The 24,886-nt window shown below is 34.4% G+C and overlaps 1 protein-coding gene and 1 long non-coding RNA gene across 19 annotated transcripts in view; one reads left to right on the top strand and one right to left on the bottom strand.

Moving 5' to 3' along the window:
* Positions 1 to 637: 637 nt before the first annotated feature.
* The window catches only part of LOC123526188 (uncharacterized), a 102,934-nt gene continuing 78,685 nt past the window's right edge, over positions 638 to 24,886 (bottom strand). For all 18 annotated transcript variants that reach the window (XR_008366732.1, XR_008366728.1, XR_008366735.1 and 15 more), the window contains one exon: positions 638 to 915. This is a non-coding gene — a long non-coding RNA (uncharacterized LOC123526188). The remainder of the gene's footprint in view (positions 916 to 24,886) is intronic.
* LOC128547883 (uncharacterized) lies at positions 18,309 to 21,183 on the top strand. The gene is made up of 4 exons (XM_053521476.1): positions 18,309 to 19,126; positions 19,338 to 19,485; positions 20,157 to 20,303; positions 20,752 to 21,183. The coding sequence occupies exons 1-4, from the start codon at positions 18,901 to 18,903 to the stop codon at positions 20,993 to 20,995; spliced, it is 765 nt and encodes a 254-aa protein (XP_053377451.1). The 5' UTR covers positions 18,309 to 18,900; the 3' UTR covers positions 20,996 to 21,183.

Here is a 24,886-nt window from a genome sequence, read left to right as displayed (position 1 = left end):
CAATTGTGCCAAGTTACATCAAATTCCTTCAATGCATGAAGATGAAATACTCCGGACAAAGTCATTCTTGTATCTGACCTTTGGCCTCCAAATGTGACCTTGACCTTAGAAATAGGGATCTGGTTCTTGTGCATGTCACACTCCGTCTCGTGATGGTGAACATTTGTGCCAAGTTATATCAAAATCTCTCCATGCATGAAGAAGAAATGCTCCAGACAAAGTTTTCATTCTTGCATCATTTGACCTCTAAGTGTGACCTTGACCTTAGATCTAGGGACCTGTTTCTTGCGCATGACACTCTGTCTCATGATGGTGCACAATTGTGCCAAGTTACATCAAAATCCCTCCATGCATGAAGAAGATATGCTCAGGACAAAGTCATTCTTAAATTTAACCTTTGACTTCTAAGTGTGACCTTGACCTGGTTCTTGCACATGACACTTTGTCTCATGATGGTGAACAATTGTGCCAAGTTTCATCAAAATCCCTTCATGTATGAAGAAGATATGCTCCGGACAAAGTCTGTGGACGACGCCTGCCTGCCCGCCCATCCATCCGCCCGCCCAACTGCCCGTTAGGGGTGTTCCCATGTTTTTCAAAAGGGCATATAAAAAGAACTAAAAATATAAAATTTGGCCAGTTTTTAAATTTTTTTCTAAATATATCTCTTAGCTGCATGGTGACCCTAACATTTTTTCTTTCCATTCTGAAGTATTTTTGTGTGTCATTAATGCAGCAAAATATCTTTAAAATCTACAGATTTTTTGTAGCTGAAAATACGTTTTTTTTATATCAACATGTATCTCCAGTGTGTATGGCACAGGGGTATCATCCATTCCAAATACAGATACCAGCATATGACCAGATCAATCCCTGTTTCTTCATGCTTGTGTAACTGGAACACTAGTGTGAGAGCTGAAAAATACCAGAAACAAACAAAATATATATGTTGGCTGAAAGAAAATTCTGGTATCTACTTCTTCTGTTTATAAAATTATATTTTGCTATTCCTTCATACAGACCCAATGATGATTAAACAGGAGTTTCTGTTAATTACGATTTGTGTTCGTTATGCTAAAACCACTCCCCCAGGGGGCTTTGGGGATGAGTTCTGGTGCAAGTAACAGTTCTGAAAAGAGAAAACAATTTTAAAAACGAAAAAACACCTTAAGACAATCCTGCGGTGAAAAATACAAACTTTTAGGGTTTTATTCCAGTTTTTTTTAAGATTAATTAAAGGTTATTACATTGTTTTAAGGAGTTGTAACGTAAAAAATTTTACCAAACCCCTATTTCCTTACACATCCAGAGTAATCCAGGGAGGGGAATCTGGAACCATTTTTCAAACCCCATGGGGCAGTTATTCTAGCTTTATTACCTTTTTTTGTAATTAATTTTTTGGGGAAATTTTTATAGTTTTCACGTGATAAATCTAAAATTTTTTACCCCAAACAAAGCAAAAAAATTCCCCCACTGATTGTATGTTAACATTCAAAACCCACGAATCTATATCCCCAGAACAAGGGGCCCAGAAGTCACAATATACCCCGCATAACAAATTTTTTTAAACCTGAATTAAAAATAACACCTTATTTGAAAATGGATTTTTAATTCTTGTTTGTGTAGTAATTATTTTAATTCTTTTTTTTTTTAAGTCCACAAAAAAACCCTTACCAGTAGAGATCCCTTAAAATACATCTAAAATTTTGAAAGTCAAACTTGTTGTACCACAAAAAAGTGGTCTTGGTTTTTCCTAGGTCAATTATAAAAAGTTACAAAAAGTTATTTATATTAAAACAAATGGAATTTTTCTTAAAAAAAAAAAAAAAGATTATAAGTCCAAAAAAAAACTTTACCAGGAGAGATGTTAAAAATTTCCCCAAAAATTTGGATGTAACGATTTTGTACTACAAAAAGTGGTCTCGTTTTTTCCCCTATGACAGTAATGAAAAAGTTACAATAACTATTTTAGTAACAACAAAAAAAAATAATTCTAAATAAGGACCTCATATGACACTTCATCTCTGATGGGTACAATTTCCCAAGTTCATAAAAACCCCTCTAGCATAAAGAAGAATGCCGGGACAAACCCTTTTTTTGTATTGACCTTTGCCCTCTAAGTGTAAAACCTTGACCTTAGACGTTTCCCCGGGGCATGACCTCCGCTATCGTGGTGAACTTTGTGTCAATAAATCAAAGTCCCCCTCAAATGCAGGGGAAGGGAAGAAAGCCCAGAAAAGTTTTATTCTTTAAACCCCTTGACCCCTAATGTGACCTTACCTTGCCTAGGCCCTGGTTCTTCGCATGAACCCCGTCTTGATGGGAAACAATTGTCAAAGTTTCATAAAAACCCCTCCAGATGAAGAAGATATGCCGGCAAGTCTGTAGACCGCCCCCCCTCCGCCTGCCATGGCGTTCCCAAATCATCCCATTTTTAAAAGGGCGTATTAAAACCCTTTTTCGGTAAAATTTCAAAAAATTTTTCATGCCATGTGTTTTCACATTGTACTATCTCACTTAAAACTGAAACTGAATAATTTAAATTAAATGCCTATTTTTTTTACTGATTATTCAAGGTGTTGTACTTAATAGTAATTTTTAAAAATTTAAAAAATGACAATAAAAATAACAGCCTTTATGAAACAAACATATGACTGTGCCCCCCCCCTTGGGGTAAATTTTACACCTATTGCGAAACCGTGCTTAACGTCAAGGGCGCCCAGCGACTGAATAAGGCTAAATCCCCCTTTTAATGGTGCCACAATACTATTTAAGGGAAATACACACACTACCCTCCCCTTTAGAGCCTTACCAACAAGTGCTTTAAATTAAACAAGCCTTGGAAATAAAAATGTTGAAAGTAACCTTTTACAAAAATTTTAAAAATACCCCCTGCTGTTTTCGCATAAAAAACATTTAAAAAAAGTTTAAACAATGCCGCGAAATCTCGAAAACAGTGCAAAAAGATATTTTTGAATTGTCAAGGATTTTACTTTTGTGCATTCTAACGCATTTCTTTCCCAAAATTTTTTGGACCAATTTACAGAAATTTTTATCATTGAAGTTTTGCACTTGTTGTAATTGCAACAACAAACCATTCAAAATTTTTCAGAGACCCAAAACCTTGTCTATAAAACTCGGAAAAATTTTCGGGTAAATACGAGGTGCTCTGCCAATGTGGCAGCTATACAGAAAGAAAGTATCTTGAACCAATTCTTGCTTTCACGGAACCAAATTTAATAAAATGTTGTTTAAACTGTCAAATTTCCCCTGTTAAAACAAGTTTTGCCCCATTTTTGAAAACTTGCTCTTTCGCACCCCCAGTTTTCTACACCAACAGTAGACATTCAATAAATCCAGATTTGGGGAAAAAAAAAGACAAAACTAAAATTTCAGTGGCGCTTTTGTTAAGTTTTCGAAAGTTTTTAATTCTAGTAATTCAACAGGTGTAAAACATTTGCATTTTTCATGATCTTTAAAAGAAAATTTTCGCAAAAATCACCAAGAACTAATTTTGGGGTTTTTACGATTGGAAACTCACCACAAGTCAATGAAATTTTTAAAAAAAATTTGTTCAATTTAGGTTAACCAACAAAATAAATTTTTTTGGAAGTGTTCATTTTTTAGTTTTTTCTATCACCTCATTGTTATAACGCGACCTTTCAAGGTCCCAAACGCTTGATTCTACAGAAAAAGATTTGGGGAAAAATTTTATTTGCTTAAGATATCAGCAAAACCCTACACTGATTGGGATTTTTGAATACATCAAAAAAAGTTTTTGCATAGGTGAGATTGCCATGGACCAAGGCAACTACCTTGTCTTGTCTGAATTTGCAAAAGATATTGACAGAAATAGTAACTATGTCTGAATTATTTGCAGAATTGTTTATCAATAAAATGCAAATTGTTCCTTACATAAATGCTAACCCAATTGAGGAATTTGCTAATTCAGTCAAAACAAGTGAATGAACTATTGAATATTGAATACAAAGTCCCCCCATGGGAAAACACCCAAAATTTTCCTACTGCATATAAATAATGAACGATATCGTCAATGATGTTTAAATAATATTTTTCTATAGTACAATAGAAACAAAACACTTGAAAAAAAAGGGCCCCGGGCATTTTCCAAATTTTGATTGCCTATCCGATTAAAGGAAAAAAGGACATAGGGATAGACTTCGAAAAGCATAGTTTACGATATTGAAGACCTTTTTTTGATAAATCGACTTCATTTTACAAATTTTGAAAAAAAAGACGACTTTGTAGACATTTTTTTATTCTCTTTTTATTAAAATATGAAACAAAACATTTTTTTTCATTTTAAAACTTTCCCCCCCGTGAGCAACAAAAAAGTTTTACAGCATTTTGTAAATTATTATTATATACGTAGCGCAAAAAATGCACTTGGTCACGGGGGGAAGGTGTTTAAAAAATTTAAAAAAAACGTACAGGGTGTCAGCAAAAACTTTTTTTCATAAATATTTGACACAAATGCATGTGTTTCCTAAACCACATATCTACAGCTTAAAACATTTTTGTAAAAATTTTTAAGCACAGAAAAACTAAATTAAAAAATACGGACATAGAAAGTAAGCTGAAAACAACGATCGTTTAATATACTTAGAATTTTTTAATCAGATCTGTTACCCTTTTACAGTTAAGTCGTCGATTGAGTGTTATCGGGGAGACAACGCATTCTTGATTTTAAAAAACCAGAAAATGGTTCGACATTAAAATATGTTCTCAACGATGACAAAGAAATACAGACAAACTTTATGGGAATTGGCCATTTAGGTGCAAATTTTTACCTTTTGTGAACATTGAAGCGAAAAACCCAGAATGCATTTTAAGAGCAACATTTGCTTTATTTGATCCAGCATCCTTAAAACCCAAAAGAACTCTAACCCGACCCTTTCCCTTTAAAAACCCATTCTTCAGAAATTACACTGAAAACCCTAGAAAAATATGACTCGCCCCCAACTAACATGAACCCCCCGAATTAAAACATTTCACACGCGAAACTTTTTAAGCCCCGAAAACGTAAGGACCCCAAAGAACAAAACAGAACCCCATGAAAACTAATAAATGTTGATACTTGCTATGAAGTTTTGTTCCCCGAAAAAATGCTAAAAGAAGGGTCCCTGAACCCCCAGTGGAAAGGGAGTCTTTTGCCCCCCGTTTCAACTGAAAAAGGCCAAAAGCCAATTTGACCAGCTCACCACTGCAAAATATTCAAATAAAAACCCCACATAATGCCCCGGTCAGTATTTTTCATGTGTATAAATACATATAGAATAAGTATAGAAAACAAACAATAGGCTATGATCAATGCATCAGTGTTATCATGGGCACTCGAGTGGAAATAACTGAGTTACAGTTAGGGACCAAAAGTTTTGTTCCACTTTTATTTTTTCCGTTTCGTTTATTTTCAAAAATGTCAATAAAACTGATAATCTGCATGGTATAAGTTTATTTATTGTGTTAAAATATTTCACAGTAGACATACCTTAAATACCAATGCTTATTTTAACTAAAAATACACATTTCAAATTTTTAAAAAATATGACCCTTTGTTACAAACTGTTCGAATTTCAAGAAAACAAATATGAAATAAAACTATTTTTTGTGACAGTTTGATAGGAATATAACTTATTTATCAGTATTTGAAGCTGTTTTATAAAACTATCAGCTACTGAAGTCAAGAAATAGCATTGAACTTAGGGCAAAATCCGTAGCATAATGTCCGATGTCCTTTGCATATATAATCAAAGCCTTGAAATGTCTGATGGTTGCGGGTTTTTTCTGTTTAAATGCCAGTCTATGAATATACATGAATGAGAAACAAATACAAATTTAATGTGCCTCATATCTACGATGAACTCTGCCTGACCCAGCTTGTGATGTAACCGTGGGTTGGAATACCTTATCATTGACAGATCTTATATAATTTAAATGGTCAGTGCAGCATACAGGTTGAATAAGAACTGCTTGTTCATTGATAATTCATCTGCATTGTTCATGAATGGGACTATTTTGTGTAGCACATGAACATTTGGGTGTGATTTGGAATCAAATAAAAACGATATGATTGTCAGAAATACACTTTAACTTTGGTAGCGGGATAAACCCGCAACCAAAAACCAACTGTTGTTTTCATATGAAATTTTTTGGCTGATTATAAAAAAAATATCATAAAAATTACTTATAGTAACAACAAGGGAAATAAATCCTAAAAAAAAAAAATAAATCTATATGTTAGTCCACAAGAAACTCTTTACCAGGTAGAGATAGGTCAAAAGACACCTACAAATTGGATGTAACATGCATGTTGTACTACAGAAAAGTGGTCTCGAATCTTTTTATAGTAAAAACGAAGAGACGTAATTCTAAAAACAAGGGTGCCTCATGGTGGTGAACACTTGTGCACCCCTTGATGCATGAAGAAGAAATGCTCTGGACAAAGTCATACTTGAATTTGACCTTTGACCTTTAAGTATGACCTTGACCTTAGACTTAGGTCGTTGCGCATGACAATTCATCTCATGGTGGTGAACATTTGTGCCAAGTTACATCAAAATCCTTCCATGCATAAAGAAGAAATGCTCCTGACAAAGTTATTCTTGAATCTGACATTTGACCTCTAAGTATGACCTGACCTTAGACCTAGGGCCCGGGTTTTGCACACAACATGTTGTCTCATTCAGGGGAATATTTGTGCCAACTGATATTTAAATCCTGTATGCATGACAAAGTTATAGACAGGACAGGAAAAAAATCCTATTGACCTTTGACCTCCAACTGTGACCTTGACCTTTGAGCTAGGGGTCCAGGTTTTGCTCATGACACATTGTCTCATCATGGGAAACATTTGTGCCAAGTAATATCAAAATCTCTTCATGGATGGCAGAGTTATGGACCAGACAGGAAAAAGCCCTGTTGACCTTTTACCCCCAATTTTGACCTTGACCTTTGAGTAAGGAGTCCGGTATTTTCGCATTACATGTCATCTCATCATAGGGAACACCTGTGCCAAGTGATATTAAAATCCCTTAATGAATGACAAGAGTTATGGACTGGACACGAAACAGACCCTGTTCATGCCGTGTTAACATTTGACTGCTAAATGTGACCTTGACCTTTAAGCTAGGGGTCTGAAAGTTGTGCATAACATATTGTCTTATTATGAGGTACATTTGTGCGAAATGATATTAAAATCCCTTCATGGATGGGAGAGTTATGGCCCTGTTGGCCTTTGACCTCCAATTGTGACCTTGACCTTTGAGCTAGGGGTTCAGGTTTTGTGCATGACACATCGTCTCATCATGGGAAACATTTGTGCCAAGTAATATCAAAATCCCTTCATGGATGACAGAGTTATGGACTGTACACGAAATTGCAGGATGGACAGACGGATGGAATGACAGAAAGGCGCATTCCTATAGTCCCCGAAACTGGTTTTTAACCAGTAGGGGACTAATAATGCCTATTTTCAGTCCAAATTGTCCAGGTTTCTGAAAGCCTTTGAAACTAAAGGGTAATTTAAGGTTACAAATAACATCAACCATCTATAAAGTTCTGAAGCTAGTTACATTGGAAGCTGTTTCCAACTCGTAATGTTTCAGAATATCACATTAAGATAGCTTTTATTTATTTTGCATCATGCCCTCTGCACTAAATTATGTTAAAAGCATACACATTGTGTTAAAATGAGTGTTAATTGCTATCTGATAGGATTTTATAAATTATCTCCTACTCCCAGATTAAGACAAAATTTCTTTTCAGAAAAGCTTTAAAATTTCAATTAATTTCAGCAAATTTCAGCAGTCTGGTTCTATTATATAAATATTGAATTATCTACTAATTACATTCATAAAAGATTTCAGGATTCTTTCTTCAACTAGACCATTAAGCAACAATATGTATCTTCTATGACTTTTGTATTGCTGATTATTATCTCAGTTCTTATTATCAGAAGTTATTATCTCCCTTTTATTATAAATGTGCAGCATTACCTGTGTATAAGCAAACAGTTCTCATGTTGAGTATATCATTCTGTTATTTAGAGAATAATGTTGTCTTGGATAAAGTATGGTACAAGAAACCACAGATACTTCAACTACATCTAAGAAGAAAAAGAATTCAGTTATTATAAATGAATATTTATATACATGTATTCATGTCTATTTACTGTTTTTTTTTACATATTCATGACTATGCACATATTCATAACTTCAAAAATTGTTTATTTTGGACAAAATTTAACTTCTGATTAGAACAGGATGTTAAGAATGGTAAAAAGGGAAGGGAAATAAGAGAAAATCAGTTTTATTTGAAACCTGTATATTACAGTAATTTAACTATAAATAAGTCACAGATTTCTGTCTCAAATCTGCCTCTTTTTTTCTGTTAATGGCACAAGGATCTTTGTTTGTCAATTTCTATCAGCATACTGATATTCTTGGGATGTCTTCAACATATATTTGTTTACAACAACACTTTAACAATAAGTAATTGTTGATTATTATTATTATTATACCAGATTTATATAGTGCCTTTTTCATGATAAACCCGTTCTAGGCGCTTTACATATAGCAAACGCAGCCACACAGGGCACGAAATTCATCCTCTACTAGAACAGACACAGAGCAATCTGACCAGAGGGACAGAGTGAGATAAAGCCCCCCATTACAGATAGAGAGAAATCCTTTTTAGACACAGGCCTGTCCGGCCAACTTAGTCTAGCTCTTTGCGAATAGATAGTCTGGTTCTTTAACATTCCCAGTGTATAGCACCGATACACGTGAAGCTGTCTTTCCTGGGAAGAACCAGTACAAGCCTCGCAGTTAGGTGGGAGACACTCAAGAGCATCTCTGAAATTTCCAGTGCCTGGACTGGGGTTTGAACCCCGGACCTCTGGATTGATAGTCAAGCGTGTTACCACTAGACCACCGGCCCGCCTAGTGTCACATGTACAATTATGCAAACAGTATATACATATTTCAGCACACATACTTTAACAAGAGGGCCACGATGGCCCTAAATCGCTTACCTGAGTCCCATTCATAATGATAGTTGTGTAAATTTATTTTAAAATCAGGCCAGTGATTTGTAAGATTATCAGTTTTCTATCCAGATATAAAGGGAAAACCAGAGTTGTCCATTGGGAGCCATATTGTGTAACTGAAAAAAAAACATTAGTAAAGGGTCTCTTAAGGAACATTTGGACGAATTGGACCAGTTGTTTAACTTTTGACTGAATTTTCTGCAATTTGTAAAATTACTGCCTGTTACAGTGATATATGGTCTATATTTCATAGTGGTATCTTATTTCCTCTTTAAGCACTTCAGACTGAGCACTGCTAATTTACAAGTATGGACATGCATTTTGTGTGATGTTCAGAAATTTCCATTCTATAGAAAGCTACTGTAGTGTAATGCTCAGTTGCTTTGTATTTTATTTCGGGTATTTCTTTCAGAAGTTTAAGATTTTAAAAATTATAGAAGATGAAAACTGTACATTTCATAAACTGACAAGTCAGACAAGATTTGACAATCTTCAGTAGCTTAAGGCTTGTTGAACTTGTAGGTATCCTTAAGTGATGGGAAATTAGATAATGTGTCTGCTGTGTTTTCCTGTATAATCCTATATAAACTCAATACACTCTGTGATCAGGGGAGAGACTGCCCAAGTGGCGGGCTAAGGGACTTGATCCCGCTCTCATGAGCTGAAACTTAATAAGCTTTGTTAAGAGCTAGTTTGAAATATATTTATAATTAAGAAATGTTGTTAAATAGATCAGTAAACAGAACTGTTTTAAAAGACTTATTGAACATTGATTTTAGTCATGAAATTAGACTGAACATTTATAAGTTATTTTGCATTGCTCTTCGTAGAAAATAAATGTTAGAACTGTTGTAATGTGTTGTGTTCAAGACAAACTTCAGGTACACAGACCAAGTGTTACGTTACACTACGTTGTCTTTGAATATGGAGATCAGTGGTATGTTTTTGCAAATGAACACAAAATCAAAATTACAGCTCTGACAGTTGTAATGTGTAGCTAATGAAATTTTCTTGTGGCTTTTGCTGTATGAGAACTAACATGTTAATTTTACAAATAATTATGAAAACAATGACTGTGTGAATCACAAAATGCTTCCTACAGGCCTGATGTGTATCATAATTATTTAGGGTTCTCAGCTAATTATAAACAACCTATGAATTGTGATTAAAAAAAGTTTGAACCTTTATCCTGTATAAGTCCAAGTAACTCCAAGTGACCCCCTGGGTGGGGCTTTTAATAGCCCCTGGGTCATGATTTTTTAAAATTATTTCTCAAAAATGCATTACAGCATATAGTGCGTTACAGCATATAGCATTATAATATATGAAGTAGTCTTTAAGTAGGTGATTACAAAATGAGTTATTTTGTACAATTAGCATAATACAAACTAACTTGTGTAAAGCCTTAAACCATAACATGCTAAATTTCTGTAATGAATTGGTCTATCTTTCAATTTGGATAGTACCATCGAGTGATTAAAGGATGTTTGCCAAAAAGATACTGACTGAATGGCGAACAGTGCAGATCTTGATCAGACTGCATTGATGTGCAGGCCTATCAAGATCTACACTGGTCGCAAAGGCAGAAATAATCGTGTCCAGCATAATGAGGGTTAAAGCAATACCATAGTATAGTACTAGTGTGCTAAATAAAGGGAACTGACTCCTACAAGCATAATAGGCTAATCATAACACAGTTGTTCATCTTTCTTATTTGTAATACTTACTTCTTATAACCTTAATGAAAACAAAAATAAAGATACCAGATTGGCACGATAGGTCATGCCAGAAAGCTAGAAAAAATAAAAGGGGCAATACAAAGTGGGGTTTGGTGGTGCAGCACTGGGGAAATTTAGAAACAAACTGTACAGAAAAGAGATTAGTTGTCTAGTGAAAGCAGAGTTAAGGTTTAGCAGTATATCACAAAACAACAGATTTTTTTTAACGAATGAACAGCATCTTGACACACAATTTATCTGTCCAGTACATGTTTTACTGTTCTGTCCCACAGAGTTGGATACTTAAAATATTCTTAATGAGTTGTCCCCCTTTAAATAAGAATGCCATTTGTAAAGAAAAAATGTAAACAATTGTCAAAAATGATGTTTTACCTAGTTATGTAAAGTTTAAACACTCGCACGATGTTGCAAATGCATCAAAACGAAGATGTGAAAACAGCTTTTAAAAAATGGTGGGTTTTTAAAGGCGCTGAACTGTCCAGAAGTGTGGCCCCTTCATGCAGTCCCTTTCCGGAATTCAATACATATATCAGTAAATTGATAATGGTTTTGTAGAATAATATAAATGTTTTATATGCTGTCAAATTTTCAAGTAAAACAATGCTTTCTTTCCATGATTTGATGACGTTCGAACTTTTTTCTCTGAAACATGGACCTATACCATAAACAATCACTGACCATTTCACATTGAAGCTGTTTAATTTGTTTTCTTTTTTAGCATTAAAATATTCAAGTTTCAATAGCATTTCCATTTGCGTTTTGAACAATGAAAAGCTTGGAAATATATTCCTAGTTCGACATTGATATAATAATAAATTTCGCATTTAGTAATATATTCATTAAGGCGATGTTAAATTTTTTGTTACCTAGAATATCTGTCTTAGACCATTCAGTGGAAATATTTGGACAAGTTTCGTTTATCCATCTTTTGACCTCAGTCCTGTATAAGTTACTGTAACGGCAATCATAAAATAAGTGTTTTAAAGTTTCAGTTTCTGTATTACAGAAAGAACACAGCGAATCATTTCTTAAACCAAGTTTTAACAGGGAGCAATTTGTTGCGATGATTCTATGGTTCAGTTTAAATTGAAACCAATTTGCAACTGAGTATCAGGGAATTTATATATATGTTTCCAGTTAAAAAGCGCATTTATATTTAATTCCTCCATCCATTTTCTCCTTAAAGAGGGGATTATTTTTGGCCTGGCAAGTAGGAAAGCATAAATTTTTCTACAGCCTTTTATTTGGCTATTAATTATTTAAACTGCAAATGGTTGTAAAGGTGAGGCTTCCCTTTTTTGCATAATGTGCAAAACTAACCTTGTCAATAAAATCTCTTATTGATGCAATAATACTTTGGTATTGTAAAAAATTTGTTCTAACTTTATACTTATCAATAAAATCATTATATAACAGAAAATTTCCATTTCTATCTAGAAAGTCATTGACTAATAAAACCCCTTTCCTTATGAACATGGGATAGTGAAAACTTGAACCACCAATTTTAAAATTACTGCTGTGCCAAACTGGCAGTGCACAGAAATCACTCCAGCCTTTTGGATATTGGTCATTTACTGGTTTGATTCCTTTAAAAACATTGTTCCAAAAGTAATTACTTATAGTGTTCATTTTATAAATTCATAAAATTGTTTCTATATTTGCTTGAAGAAAAGGGTAGATATCTGTGATAAGTTCAAAATACATTGTATCTAGTATTATATCTCATATGTCTGCAAAGACAAGTAAGTTTTAAAGCAGTGATAAAAGTATCTAATTCTATCATTTTTATACTTCCGTTTTCATAGGGCTGAATAATAGTTTTTTTTTAACCTTATCTTGGCCATTCCATAAAAAGCATAGAAAGTATTTTGCAAAGTTTTTATGATATCATTACTTGAATTTCAGGCAAACTCATAATTAGGTGATTGATTTTTGGTAAAGCTAGTGTTTTTATGACTATATTTCTACCTTGTAATAGGACTGATGACCCTTTTATTTTAAGTGAGTGAAAAGTCTTTTAGGCTATATACCAATAAAAGAAATTGTTCTTTGTTTCATATAAAATTCAGCTACTTCAGACCAATTTTGTTACAGTTTTTAGATTTTCACTCCGTCGTAGACCTATTTTCCACAAGATATTCATACATTTGCTTCAAGAAAACGAAAAGAAAAAGGGGTGTTGAATAGTATGCAGTGAAATGCAAGTCAACTGATGTCAGGTACCCTGATATTGCCGCATTTCAGAAAGCGGTCCGCAGAATAAACACCCTACTTTCGTTTTCAAGTAAACAACTCGAAAACATGCGAGTATTAGCATGAAACCTGCCCTATTTTATGTAAAATTCATTCCACGAGTGAAATAATGCCCATTTGGCCCCCGATATACGCGCAAATGCGCGAAAAATGGAAAAGTTAGGATCAATTTATTAGGGACTTCTTTCGACTACACCACGGAAGCACATTTTGAACCGAATAACTGCATTATAACCTATAAGAGATATTTTTTTATCAAATTTCATAACATTTTCATCTCTATTTTCAAGAAAGATGTAATACCGAACATGTTAACAAGTTTCATTGTGAAAATTCGAGATTTTAGAGAAATATAGACATTTAAGTGAGGCCACCCCCTACCCATTTTCTGGGCTAAATTTAGGCTCTATGGTCGCTTCATTATAAATTTTGGTAAAAGTTTACCTGTATGCATTATTTTTCACTTTGATTCTGAAATATCATTCATTCCGTCATGAATATGACTCAAATGGACGCATTTTGTGCATTTTCACACATTCTGGAGACAAAATATTGGCCTTTCTATTGCAGAAATTGCTGCCGAAATATGCGCATCTACTCAAAATATGGTCAAAATTCAAAAATTTTCAAATCTAATGATTATTTTGCATTGAAAACATCATTTTATAACATATAGAATCGATTTATGACTATGAAGACTAATTGTGATGTGTTTCGAGAAAAGTCTAATTTCAGCTCTTATATTTCTTCAATTTTTGGAAGATAGTTAGCATTTGCCATATTTTTGAGGTCATTTGTGAAAGTCACTCTTAGTAATTTAAAACTTTGAGACTCCCGCTGAAGTCCTAGTTCTGGACAAGGTAAAAACCTGCTACTATTTAAAGATCCAATCAGAACAGCTTTAGTTTTATCTATGTTTATTTGTAGTCCTGATATTCTTGCAAAGAAGTCTAATGTTTCTATTGTGTTTTTTAAGGACTTTTCAGTTCCATCTAATAATACAGTTGTATCATCCACATACTGTGACAGGAGAAATTCTATATTATTTATTTTTATCCCTTTAATATTTTTTTTTGTTTCAATATTGCTGCCAATACTTCCGTACACAGAATAAATATATAAGGTGATAGGGGATCCCACTGACGACAACCGCGTTGGACCCCAAACCAATCTGACAGATGACCATTTATATTGACACAAGATTGTATATCATTATAAAACAATTTAACCCAGTTTATAAAGTTTTCACCAAAATTACAATACTGTAACACTTTGTACATAAAAGATCATGAAATGGAATCAAAAGCCGTTGCAAAATTCACTAACAGTAACATTCCTGGAATTTGCTGTTCTTCTGTGCGTAACATTACATCATACGCTAGTCTTATATTATCTGCAATATATCTCCCAGAGCGAAAACAGGTTTGGTTTGGACTAATCCAATTTGGTAAGACATATCGCGGGCTTAGCGCAAAACGGTTGTAACTCCTTTATCTCATATAAGTTACAACCGTTTTGCGCTAAGCCCGCGATATGAAGAAGTCTCTAACACTTTGAAAAACATGAAAAATGATAAAAGTCCAGGCTCCGATGGTTTTACAACAAATTTCTTTAAAGTTTTTTGGAAGAAGTTAGGTGTATTTGTAGTGAGAGCTTTAAATTATGCTTTTCACACCAGCAGTTTTTCAGTTACACAAAAACAAGGTATAATAACATGTATTCCAAAAGAAAATAAACCGAAACAGTTCCTGAAAAATTGGAGCTAGACCAATTACATTGTTAAACACTGTTTATAAACTGGCTTCAGGAAGTATTGATAACAGAATAAAATCTACGCTAGATAATCTAGTTGCTAGAGATCAAACTGGCTTTGTTAAAGGACGTTATATTGGGGAAAATACCAGACTTTTGTATGATGTAATGAAGTACACTGAAGATAATAATATCCCAGGTCTAGTTATGTTAATCCACTTCGAAAAAGCCTTCAATACTTTTTCATTCAATTTCATACAGAAAACTTTTTCCTTTTTTAATTTTGGTCCAATGATTAGAAAATGGATCACAATGTTCTTAAATAATACACAATTATCAGTACAGTTAAATTGATTTTTATCAAATTTTTTCAGCTGCGGCCGTGGTTGCCGACAGGGTGACCCGATCTCTTCGTATATTTTTATTCTATGTGCTGAGATACTGGCTATAAAAATTAGAAACTGTTCAAATATTAAAGGTATAGTTATTGATGGAACAGAATATAAGATTTCTCAATTTGCAGATGACACCTCATTATTATTAGATGGTTCGGATAAATCTTTGAACTCAGCACTCGACTTATTGCATGATTTTTCCCTTCACTCAGGATTAAAAGTTAATTTTGATAAGGCTAATGTTATTTGGATAGGCTCTCTTAAATATATCACAAGGTCAATAAAAACAAAATGGAAACTTTTGTGGGGTACAACTAGGTTTAAACTACTAGGTATTATATTTGATGTTGATTTAAACAAAATAGTAGATCTTAATTTTCAAGATAAAATCAGTAAAATTGTAGAAAGTATATCATATTGGAAGAGAAGAAAACTAACTCCAATTGGTAAAATTATAGTTGTTAAATCATTGTTACTTCCCTTGTTGACACATTGTCTGATATCGCTACCAAACCAAAGTGATCGAGTCTTACAGGAAATTAATAATATTTTTTATGATTTTGTATGGGAAGGTAGAGTAAAAATCAAGAAAACAGTTATCATTAAAGACTATAAAGAAGGAGGCCTGAAAATGATAGACATATTTTCATATACATACAGCTTGAAAGTATCATGGTTCAAGAAATGTGTTAATGGAAGTGAGAGTAATTGCTTTAGATTAGTTAGAACCTTGTTTGATATAGATAAAGTATTTAATACTGGTAAACTGTATGCAGAATATACTACAAGAAAACTCACAAATAAATTTTGGATTGATGTTTTAAAATGTTTTATTAAATTAATAGAGTGTACACCAATTTATACAGCTGAACATGCAGCTGTTAAATATGCCACTATTCTATAATCATGAAATTCTCTCTGGTGGAAATGGTATCTTTATAAAACCACTCTATGATAGAGGGATTCGATTTGTTAGTGATATTATGTCAGATTCTGTGTCTTTTCTTAGTTTGCAGTATTTAGAAACAATTGCTGGAAGTAAAATAAACTTTTTGCATTATGAGATATTAAAGAGAAGTGTAAAAAGTTTTATATTAAGTAAAAATAACAACTTTGGTATTGATTACAGTGTGGTACATCCTTGTATCAGTAGTTATTTAATGCCTGTAATTCTGAAAAACAATAAAACTATTTATAGTATACTTATAAAAAATAATGAAAAACCAACAAGTCAACTAAAATGGAACTCTTTGTTTAATATTAGTCTTTTAGATTGGGAATATATATATATAGCTTACCTTTCAAATATACAAGAGATTCATATATTCAGTGGTTTCAAACTAGAATAGTACATAGAACTTTAGGTACAAACTCTTTGTTGTATAAAATGAATATGAGAAACGATAATTTATGTACATTTTGCAGAATGGAAGAAGAAACTTTATTATATTTATTTTGGAATTGTCATATAGTTCAAGAATTACTTAGTGGAATAAAAGACATAATTATGTACAAATGTTAATATAAATATGGAATGTATGAAAAAAGAATGTTTTTTACTTGGATCCTTCAGTTGTAAACCCAGAAATGTTGAATATGATATTTTGTTTCTGAAGATAAAAAGATATGAGGCGTTCCATGAGAAAACCGGTATTAGTGACATCGATAAACAATGACGATATATTAAAGTTGAATTCAAATGGATAGTGATTTCGAGGTTAGTAACGAATGATATATATATAATGACATGTTGATTATTAAACAAAAGTGTTATAGGACGGAAATTCAACAGTTATTTTGAACACATCTTGACATTAATTTTTGCCGCCATTTTGTTTCTCTTTTTTTGTCATTCCTTTATAGATGAGATACTTTAATTTGACTTCTTTCAGTTGTGATACAATCCTACAAAAGTGATTCCATGTTTTGATAAAACCCTTTTACACTCTAGATCTAGGATATAAAATAAAGCAAAGATGACATTCGCTGGTAGATGTGCCCTTTCTGTATTATTATGCTGGTCTTAATAGTGTTTGACAATTAACCAGGTTATCGAGATTAACATTTGTTCTCTCTTTCTATCCATCTCTTAATATATTACATATTGAACTGTTGTAAAAAAAGTGCTGAATTTGAAGTAAACATGTGACGAAAAATGATATATACTACATTAAGCGCTAGAAGTCGAGTGAGCGTTTAGCTCAGATAGTTAGAGCATTGTCCCATTTTTTAGAAGTTAAATATATGGGTTCGAGAGGTAGGGGTTCGAGACGTAATGGTTTCACGATTTTTTTCTTTCTTTTTTGTTCTTCTTTGTTTTAATACACATATTTTTTATTCTCTTTCTCAATCCCAAAATTGATATTTTAATACAAATACGTTTATAAAATACTTCATTTCGTTGATTGTCAGTATTATAAATGACTGTTTATGTACAGATTTTGACTGTTATGTACAGTTTTAGTAAACTATAAAAAGTTCAATTAACTTTCAGGATCTTGAGAGCTTACTGTCTGATCACTTTGGACGGACACTGTCAGCGACACCATATGCATCGCAAAACGGAAATGACGATGATGGTGAAAAACAATACTGGTGACTTGGTTGGTGACACTGCGAGTGATGATGATGAATTTGACTGGGCAACAATTCAGTCTGCTGTTGAGGACAGAGCAAGGGATTACCTTCTACATCTAGAAGAGGGAGCACATTATTCTGATCAGGAATGGCAGGATGATAGAAGTGACGACTCTGGCGATAATGCTTATGATAATGAAGTCCGTGATGAAAACGTAGTAAATGAGGAAGATTATGATGACGATAGAGGTAAGATAAGACAGTTTGCACGATCTGGTTGTGGATGTAAGCAGAGATGTAATATTGGAGTAAGTGCAGATGATATATATGATCACATTCTTTCAGTAAGGGAAATGTCTAAGGAAGAGAAAGACATGTATATGATGGGATCTGTAACATATGGTGGTAATCAGGACGTATATAACCAAACGTGGGAAAAAAGGAAACGCATCCGCATGATATATACATATAGCGGCAAATCAATTTGCAGAAGGACATTTTCACTTATTTATGATATCGGTAGGCATACACTAGAAGGACTTGTATGTCATGTCAAAAAAGAAGGAGTTACAGCACGGAAACACGGAAATAGTGGTCGTAAGCCTAAGCATGCTTTAGTGTATGAGGACATCCGAAAAGTTGTGGAGTACATCCAAAATTATGCAGATGCATATGGGCTCCCACAACCAGCTGCTCCACGTGGAAGTAATAATATACCCCCTGTTTATCTAGACAGCGGGACAACAAAGCTAAAAGTTCACAAAATGTATCTTCAGAGTGTGAGAATTCCAATATACGGTACGTTAAACAAAGTTCTTTTTGCGAGATCTGGAATAATTGTCTGGGCCGCATTAAAATTGCCTCTCCGAGAGATGACGTGTGTGCCGCATGTGAGAAACACAGAAGAAACATAAATATAGCTGTTGAAGAAAACGAAAAAATTTACGCAACTGATCAATTCCGAGAACACATTTTAAAAGCCCAAATAGAGAGAGAAGTTTACAACAGTTGTATCAAGCAGGCATGAGAGTCACATGATCAAACCCCACAAACAAGATATAATCATTACACTTTTGACTTCTCCCAAAATGTTTCAATACCACACTATTCCAGACAAATGGGACCAATTTATTTTGCAACATTACGTAAAGTGCAAATATTTGGCGTGCGCATTGATGGGTATCCAAGGCAACTGAACTTCTTAGTAGATGAAAACGAGACGATCGGGCAAGACGGGACGCAAACACACGGTCCTAACGCTGTAATATCAATGTTGGACTATGTGCTTGACGAGTACAGTCAACATGAGCCTAAGATCTCACTCCATGCAGACAACTGCCCTGGTAAGCTGAAGTTTGTTTTTATACATTTAAAGACAATTATAATTTTCACTATTGTTTTTAAAAATGAAGTTTGAAATATTGTTTATCCATGCAGTGCTTCTAAACTGTATTATTTTGCTTAGTTTTGTTTATATTTAACGTATAAGGTATACTAAATGTTTATGAGCGTCGGAATGAAGAGGTTTGTTAGTTATATATTTTTTTTATTCAGGGCAAAACAAGAATCGTTATTTGTTAGGTTACCTCATGTGGCGTATCCTGACAGGAAGACAAGATTCTATCGAATATCTTATGCAGGTTCCCGGTCACGCAAAATGTTTGGTAGATGCTGGATTTGGCCATTTAAAGAAACTTTACAGGTACATGATTTATATCTATCATGTTATTATCATGTTTTAAAGGTTGTACAATCCCAAAAGTTCTGTATTTATACTTTTAGAAAAGTAAACTAGGGACCGAAATTCATAAAAAAAAAAAGTTAATACATTTATGATTTTCCAGTGAACGTATTATACTAGTTTGCAAGTGAATTGTATTCCAGTAAAGCAGACGCACATCAGTATCATAAAATAAATGCTATAATAGGGTTATTATAACGATAGCTTGTTCTGGGATGCTGCATTCGGCTTCAGTGGATTTTGCCAGATCGGATATCATGAGGCGCGCATGCGCCGAGTGCGATCCGTCCTAGTAAAATCCACGAGAGCCGAATAAAAAATCCCAGATCTAGCTGCCGTTGTTGTAATTACCCTTTTATTATATGCCTCCATCTTTTTGTTTGTTTATTTTTAAAAGAACGAAATCTAAAATGTATGTTGATGTTAAAATTAAATGAGTGATGTTTTTTGTTTGCTATATATTATATGTCAGCATAAGCATATTGATGAAAGTAGTCCGGTAACATACAATACGGAAGGTACAATACGAGATTTTAGAACGTACAATACGAGATTTTTCAACCTGTTCGTATTTCATTCATGCGTTCGCATTGAGTTGATCTAATTATTATGGACAGTGTGTTTTCTTGCAGAAGATCGAACATAGAGACCATGGACCAGCTTGGAGACGTTGTACGTTTGTCGTCTGCGACCAATCAAGAAGTTCGGTATCCAGCATGGCAGTGGGCTGACTGGAAGAGTTACCTAACTCCAATGTTCAAATCAGTTCATGGAATAAGGTAACAATTAATTATAGCGTTTTGTTAACAATCGTTTCATTGCCACCGTGTATGTAACTGTATAATAAATAAGCAGATACAACCATTTGCGCTGAATCGATGATTAAATAACGCAATACCAGAATAGCAAGAATTCTTTAGAAACAAAAATTTTCGTTCAGTTCAAGTGATATTTTTATATAAAACTTAAATTGTGTAAACGGAATAACCTCTTGAAATCTCCCCTTTACGGGTCATTTGTGAGATTAATTACACTTTATATCTGCAACTGTAAAGTGTTAATAATCTCGCAAACTGGGAGTTTTTTATTATTTTTTTCGTTCTGCTTAAATCATTGTTTTGATATGACAATGTCCCTTTTCAGTAAAAAAAAGCAATGACGTGCAAGAAAACTAAAACAAATATACTGAATACTCCATTGAAATCTAATATTTTTCACTTGACACAGGAAGTACCAGTCTTTTAGTATGACAATAGACGAACCTGGTGTCGTTACCATGCAAACTGGAAAAAATACACCGGAAGTTAAGGTTAACATCTGTACTGGTATCCGTGTGAATGATGATAGACCTACTACGCTTCAACCAAAAGGACAGAGCAGACAACGAGTTGAATACCAATATAAAAATGTCAGAAAATACCTGAATCCTGTCAATATGGATATCACGTGCCCGCAACCAGCGCCACGATAGTTACGTTTTGCCATATACAGACTTGTATTTAAAATGAATTGAAGTACTGCAATGATTATTGAGCAATTTTGAGCAAGAAATATTTTTAAAATGGCGTGTATTTCATCATTATTTGAATATATTAAATTTTGTCATATATCTGGTAAATTTATAAATCTGCTAGAAATATTCCACCAATTCAGTGTCGAGTAATTACCCCGGTATTCAGTCAAGAAATCCACTTTTTGAAAGGTAATCTATTTCAATATTATTGATAGAGTCTTTAAGTTAATGTTTTATATTCTAATGATATGGTTTAAGATTAAAACAAACAATTATGCATGCAATGGTTCTTTGTGTTTTTTTATCTAACGTTCAGAAAGTGACGTTGATGTCATCATTGCTTGTAAATTATCATTTGGTACCTTCGGGTTTAAAACGCGTTATAAAATATAAAAGCACCTTTAAATTATGTCAAATTTTGCGCTGAATGAAAATATATATATTTTTCTTTAAGAAAATGCAAAAAAGCAAAAATTGAAAATTTTGTCACTAATATCGGTTTTCTCATGGAATGGCCCATATATATATTTGTGCAAAAGAAAAGGAATTATACCAACTGTTACTGGAGTTAAGAAGAGCCTTTCATTAGCATGGGAAATTTATAAGAATTTGAACATTACAGATTTAGAAAAACAAAACTGGTCAATTGTAAGATTATTCATCAGATAAATGTTTGTAATTAGATAATATTACAATTATACTTCATAATACTAATCCTCAGTTTGTGCAAGCTCGCTCAGCACCATTATATATCATACATGTATAACCACTTTTTCTTTTTCATCTTTTTATTATGGTTTTGCTAAAAGAATGTTCCCTGGGTACCCGTTTATGACTTTTTATATCATACTTGATATACATATGTAATAGTATTGTAATATGAAAATATTGATGTTTAAAATAAGTACAATATTATAATATGTTATCATATGTTGTGTGTAAGGTTAATTAGGGATGGTTCTCCGACCCTAGTTAAACCTATGACGGGGAAAATAAACGGGGTAACCCATTTGGGGCCTCAAAAAAAAAAAAACAAGAGCTGTCTCCGTAGGATGACACATGCCCCAGATGGCACTTTGAATGAATAGTTATGGCCGATGTTAGAGTTTAGGACCTTTGACCTACGGAGCTGGGTCTTGCGCGCGACACATCGTCTTACTGTGTCACACATTCATTGCATAGTTATTTTAAAATCCATGCATGAATGACAAAGATATGGACCGGACATGCCCATCAATGCACTATCATGAAAAATGATCTTTAACGTCTAAGTGTGACCTTGACCTTTGAGCTACGGACCTGGGTCTTGCGCACGACACGTCGTCTTACTGTGGTACACATTTATGCCAAGTTATTTGAAAATCCATCCATCGATGACAAAGATATGGACCGGACACGCCCATCAATGCACTATCCTTTAACGTCTAAGTGTGACCTTGACCTTTGAGCTACGGACCTGGGTCTTGCGCACTGCACGTCGTCTTACTGTGGTACACATTCATACCAAGTTATTTGAAAATCCATCCATCGATGACAAAGATATGGACCGGACATGCCCATCAATGCACTATCCTTTAACGTCTAAGTGTGACCTTGACCTTTGAGCTACAGACCTGGGTCTTGCGCATTGCACGTCGTCTTACTGTGGTACACATTCATGCCAAGTTATTTGAAAATCCATCCATCGATGACAAAGATATGGACCGGACACGCCCATCAATGCACTATCCTTTAACGTCTAAGTGTGACCTTGACCTTTGAGCTACGGACCTGGGTCTTGCGCACTGCACGTCGTCTTACTGTGGTACACATTCATACCAAGTTATTTGAAAATCCATCCATCGATGACAAAGATATGGACCGGACACGCCCATCAATGCACTATCCTTTAACGTCTAAGTGTGACCTTGACCTTTGAGCTACAGACCTGGGTCTTGCGCATTGCACGTCGTCTTACTGTGGTACACATTCATGCCAAGTTATTTGAAAATCCATCCATCGATGACAAAGATATGGACCGGACACGCCCATCAATGCACTATCCTTTAACGTCTAAGTGTGACCTTGACCTTTGAGCTACGGACCTGGGTCTTGCGCACTGCACGTCGTCTTACTGTGGTACACATTCATGCAAAGTTATTTGAAAATCCATCCATCGATGACAAAGATATGGACCGGACACGCCCATCAATGCACTATCCTTTAACGTCTAAGTGTGACCTTGACCTTTGAGCTACGGACCTGGGTCTTGCGCACTGCACGTCGTCTTACTGTGGTACACATTCATGCCAAGTTATTTGAAAATCCATCCATCGATGACAAAGATATGGACCGGATACACCCATCAATGCACTATCCTTTTACGTCTAAGTGTGACCTTGACCTTTGAGCTACCGGACCTGGGTCTTGCGCACTGCACGTTGTCTTACTGTGGTACACATTCATGCCAAGTTATTTGAAAATCCATCCATCGATGACAAAGATATGGACCGGACACGAAAATTGCGGACAGACCGACAGACTGACAGACGGTTCAAAAACTATATGCCTCCCTTCGGTGGCATAAAAAAAAAAAAAAAAAAAAAATTTGGTAAGACATTTTTTGATCTTTGAGCAATGCTAGCAAAAGCAATTATGTATGCAACGTTCAAAAGAGAAATGGGACGCTAATTTTTAATGTAATGTTTAACCTGATCTCCCTTTGGGATACAAGTTATAACTCCTTGTTTAAGGGTAAGAGCAGCAAAATTGCCCAAGGCACTCTTGGGTTATGGCCCTTGAACTACTCAAAATCTGCAAATTTAGCCTTGTCCGCCCTCTAAGTCAAATAGTTTTCATCCGATCATCATAATCACTTCGCCAAGTTCAATAACTAACCAAATCACCCCAGGCACTATTGGATTATGGCCCTTGAATTACCTGAAAAACGGCAAATTCAGCCTTGATGGCTCTGTAAGTCAGACATTTTTTCATCCGATCTTCCACAAACTTGCAGATAATGTTTGTGGGCATAACATCTCGGCCAAGTTAGATAACCAGCCAAATCGCCCTGGCACTCTTGAATTATGGCCCTTGAATTACTCCAAATCTGCAAATTTAGCCTTGTCCGCTCCCTAAGATGAACAGTTTTCATCCGATCTTCACCAAACTTGGTGACAATGTTTGTGGGTACAATATCTCGGCCAAATTCGATTACCAGCCAAACTGTGCAAGGCACTCAAGGATTATGGCCCTTGAATTAGGCCATGTTCGATGACAAGTGTGTTATGTTACAGTCTTGCCACTCTTGTTTTTCCTTATTTCTTTTCACCGGACATTGATTGATGCCACTAATGTTGCTTGTTCAAAGTAATATAGGTTGTGTAGATGACATAAGTTCACTTTGGGTAAGTTTAATATGCAATTATGAAAACAGGAAGTGGTGGAAGGATATCACTATCAACAAGCCGGAACCGGTGTAAAAGTTGTTGTATTTTGGATGTTAAGTTTTCAGCTGGTCACCACAGTTTTCTTATATAAAAGTTAACACCCTATTTTCTTTTAACTTTTTTGTTGCACTTGCATTCAGCTTTTGAGAGATGGCAGGCTGCCAAGATCTGATATACTAGAAAATAGATTTGCAAAGCTGGTTTTGAAGTGTGATTTATATAGAATTATATAGGGGCTGCATTTATTGGTGTTCAGCCTATATGAATATATTATAAATTTCAAAAATCTTCTTCTCTGAAACCTGAAGGCCTAGAGCTGGTTTTGATGTGTAGTTTTTACAGAATTATATTGGGGCTGCATTTAGTGGTGTTCAGCCTATATGGGTATAATTGTATTTCAACAAGAGCTCGTCAAACACGA

The sequence above is a fragment of the Mercenaria mercenaria genome, chromosome 1 (assembly GCF_021730395.1).
Source record: "Mercenaria mercenaria strain notata chromosome 1, MADL_Memer_1, whole genome shotgun sequence".
In the NCBI taxonomy this organism is placed as follows: domain Eukaryota; kingdom Metazoa; phylum Mollusca; class Bivalvia; order Venerida; family Veneridae; genus Mercenaria; species Mercenaria mercenaria.
The sequence above is the reverse complement of the archived record's forward strand: the minus strand, read 5'-3'. Positions and strand labels throughout refer to the sequence as shown.